This window comes from Erigeron canadensis, chromosome 6 (assembly GCF_010389155.1).
Source record: "Erigeron canadensis isolate Cc75 chromosome 6, C_canadensis_v1, whole genome shotgun sequence".
Taxonomy (NCBI): Eukaryota; Viridiplantae; Streptophyta; class Magnoliopsida; order Asterales; family Asteraceae; genus Erigeron; species Erigeron canadensis.
In genome coordinates, this window is record NC_057766.1 from 26,721,261 (window position 1) to 26,724,284 (window position 3,024).

The following is a 3,024-nucleotide window of genomic DNA, read 5'->3' on the forward strand; positions in this document are numbered from 1 at the left end:
GCAAAATAAGTAAATAACATAGCTCCCGATTTGTAATAGCAAGTTAAATAAACAAAAATAGGAGAGGCGTCTGTATCCGAACATCCAATTCGAAATTTCATACATACCCAAATAAATTTTTTATTGTTCATCATTCAAACTGTTTTCACTTTCTTGTTAGATGCACCAATCTACTATACTAGTCATGACTCCTTAAGACCGTAGTGTGAAAAAATGGTTGAATCACTTATATGCCATCCTAAAGATTAGTAAATTCACTGTTAGAAAATATTTTTAAATTCTTCTGAGATGAAGATATATGTAAAAGCAAAATTGCTAGTGGGTACGTATCTGCACGTTAACGAAACCTTAGTGTAAGAAGGGACCACGTGGGCTGGGGCAATCTCTACCAGCAATGTTATTCAGCATGATACAATGGTGCTTATACATAACAAAACGAACTGTGCTTATTTATTTTTATGGAATAATAGAGAATTTGGTGATGTAAATTTAATTGTTAATCATTTTATAAAAGAATGGGTAAATATGATAAAATCTAAATTAAAATTGGGTATATATGAAATTTTCAATTTTAATTAAGTTAAAATGTAATTAAGGTGTTAATATTGGGTATATATGAAATTCTCTCTTAAAAGTTCAAAAATTCCAATATCTTTTGATAACAAAACTATAAATAATTAAATATAAAAAATTTAAAAGTACAAGCTTAGATAATTAATTCACCACACCCATACAGCAATAGCCAATAGTAATCACTAGTCAGCCACTACTCACAAGTCACAACTCACAAATCACGAGTAACAAACAATTATCAATTATGACTTTGTTTCAAGGTAACCCCACTGACCCACTGACCCACATACTGTTTTAGTAAAGAAAAGAACCCAAAGTGGGTTAGTCAATTGGGCTTGATGGGATGGGCTTTCAATCTTAAAAGCCAGCTCTCTACAAAGCAATCTATAAATATAGTATACTTAATTTCACTTTGCATTTTACAAATGTGTAGCCGTGTAATATATATATAGAAGAAAAGCATACAAATGTATTAATTTGGTTTGCAATTGTGTTCATCTAATTATAGAACTTTACTTTAATGTGTAGGAAAAAGTGATTTTGTTATTTATTTCAGTCACTTGATCATTATGCTACTATACATCATGTCATACATTTTTAAGTTATAATAAAATGTAACATATGTACTAGAAAGTTATTTTATACATGAAATAAAGATTATTATACGTATATTTCAATTTTTTTATTCGAATTGAGAAAGACAAAAACACACTAATAACCACAACTTGACATGATTACATAAAATCCTAGTTTAGCTTAACAGAAATAGCTATCTAGGCACCAATCTAATGAACAACACTTTGACTAAAATGGCCATATAGATTATCCGTATACTTCAATTCATTATTCGAAGTGAGAAAATAACAACAAACCAAACATAAATATTAAGCTTGACTGAAAAATAAAACAGTTAGCCCCTTCAATTTGTAAAACTGTCAATTAAACCCCTGTTAACTTTGAGATATAACAAAAATCAAGGGCACTTGGGTCTTCCTTCTTTGGTCTTCCAGTTGTTGTAGCAAGAACATTTTTGCTTATTGCCATAAACACCCCCTGGTACGCACAAGCATTTGGCGCAACACTTTAAGCAGTAGAACATGCACGGCTTCTTGTGTGATGTTGCCGAGCACCTATACGTACATCTTGGCTTGCATTCTGTATAACAACGAATTTGCGAAATGACATTAGTGTAGAGTGGTTAGGGAAAAAAAAATACAAAATGAATTTTAGACAAATTAATGTTCGTTGTATTGTGAAATATACATACCACTAGGACGAAGTTTGTTTTTTGCCTGTTGAAGCGGAAATAAAAATGAAATTAGTTTTTAGATGCATATACCTTAGCTAATTAACAAGGCTAGCTCTAAATATACGTAATAAAAATTACCTCAGCCACGTCTGCTAACGTGATCAAAAGGATCAACGACAAGACCAAAAGCAAAGCAGTGAAAGGACGTCGGCCTGCCATTCTCCCCCTCTCGAACAAAATGTAAGTCTAATGATAATGTGAGCGAGGGAGAATGTACTACTACTCAATAGATCAAATCGATTGTGAAAAATAGTTGAAGAGGAGATGGGTATTTATAAGGAGCATATATAATGAGATGTGTTTTTCTTAGAAAATGGTGGCACGTACCAGATTTGAACACACTACTTGATGATGTTTGTGTGTGCGTAATGGTGGTGGATGCGGAGGTTAAGGCGTAAAAATGGGAAGCAACCACCATATTGGTCCGTTTTAATTACAGATCAAAAACATTAGTGGAAATTAATTCCATCGGATAAAATGCCGCGTTTTATGTACTAGTATATATTATACTACTATCTATTTATTATCCTCCAATGGCTTATTATTTTGTCATTAATAAATTTGGTAATTACTTTCATATAGACACAAAAATTATAACTCTCGATTTCATACATATCTAGGGAAAAAAACCCTTAATCAAATCAAATACTCGTATTATAAAACTCATTCAATAAATCAAGATTAGCAAGTTAGGATATGTACCACGATAAACATACACTTCCAATCAGTAATTTGTCTCTCTGGCCACTCACGAGCTGGATATGACATAAAATCGTATACATAAATATATATACGAGTTACCTATTTTTATATAATAATACTATATTAATTAATACTATCCACATAACTAAATTGTAACAGAATCAACAATCCCTGCCCATAAACCATATATATGCCGTTCTACGTATCAACATTAACTTTATAAGTATGGAGATTGATTGATTGCGGGTGTTTTGGTGCACATGAGAAGATATATATATGATCAGCATATAACGCCGGCACTTCGTGGAGCAAATAGGTAGCAGCACATGTGAGACCGTGCGTATATATATGTGTAAGTACTTTCTGTTCCTCTACTTAATTACTTACTTTACAAGCTTTCGATTATATATACCCAGTAAATGACGGGTAAATTTGTTATG

At 31.9% G+C, this 3,024-nt stretch overlaps 1 protein-coding gene across 1 annotated transcript; it reads right to left on the reverse strand.

Moving 5' to 3' along the window:
• Positions 1-1,468: 1,468 nt before the first annotated feature.
• LOC122606053 (protein RSI-1-like) lies at positions 1,469-2,069 on the reverse strand. Its single transcript, XM_043779018.1, has 3 exons — positions 1,961-2,069; positions 1,841-1,865; positions 1,469-1,728 (listed from the first exon to the last, which is right to left on the reverse strand). Exons 1-3 carry the CDS (start codon positions 2,039-2,041, stop codon positions 1,547-1,549), a joined length of 288 nt encoding a protein of 95 aa, XP_043634953.1. The 5' UTR covers positions 2,042-2,069; the 3' UTR covers positions 1,469-1,546.
• Positions 2,070-3,024: the final 955 nt, after the last annotated feature.

Coding starts and splice junctions, on each gene's coding strand:
- LOC122606053 (XM_043779018.1), bottom strand. CDS start 2,041: ATGGCAGGCCGACGTCCTTTCACTGCTTTGCTTTTGGTCTTGTCGTTG. Junction 1,866..1,960: donor CGTTAGCAGACGTGGCTGAG/GTAATTTTTATT, acceptor CCGCTTCAACAG/GCAAAAAACAAACTTCGTCC. Junction 1,729..1,840: donor AAACAAACTTCGTCCTAGTG/GTATGTATATTT, acceptor GTTGTTATACAG/AATGCAAGCCAAGATGTACG.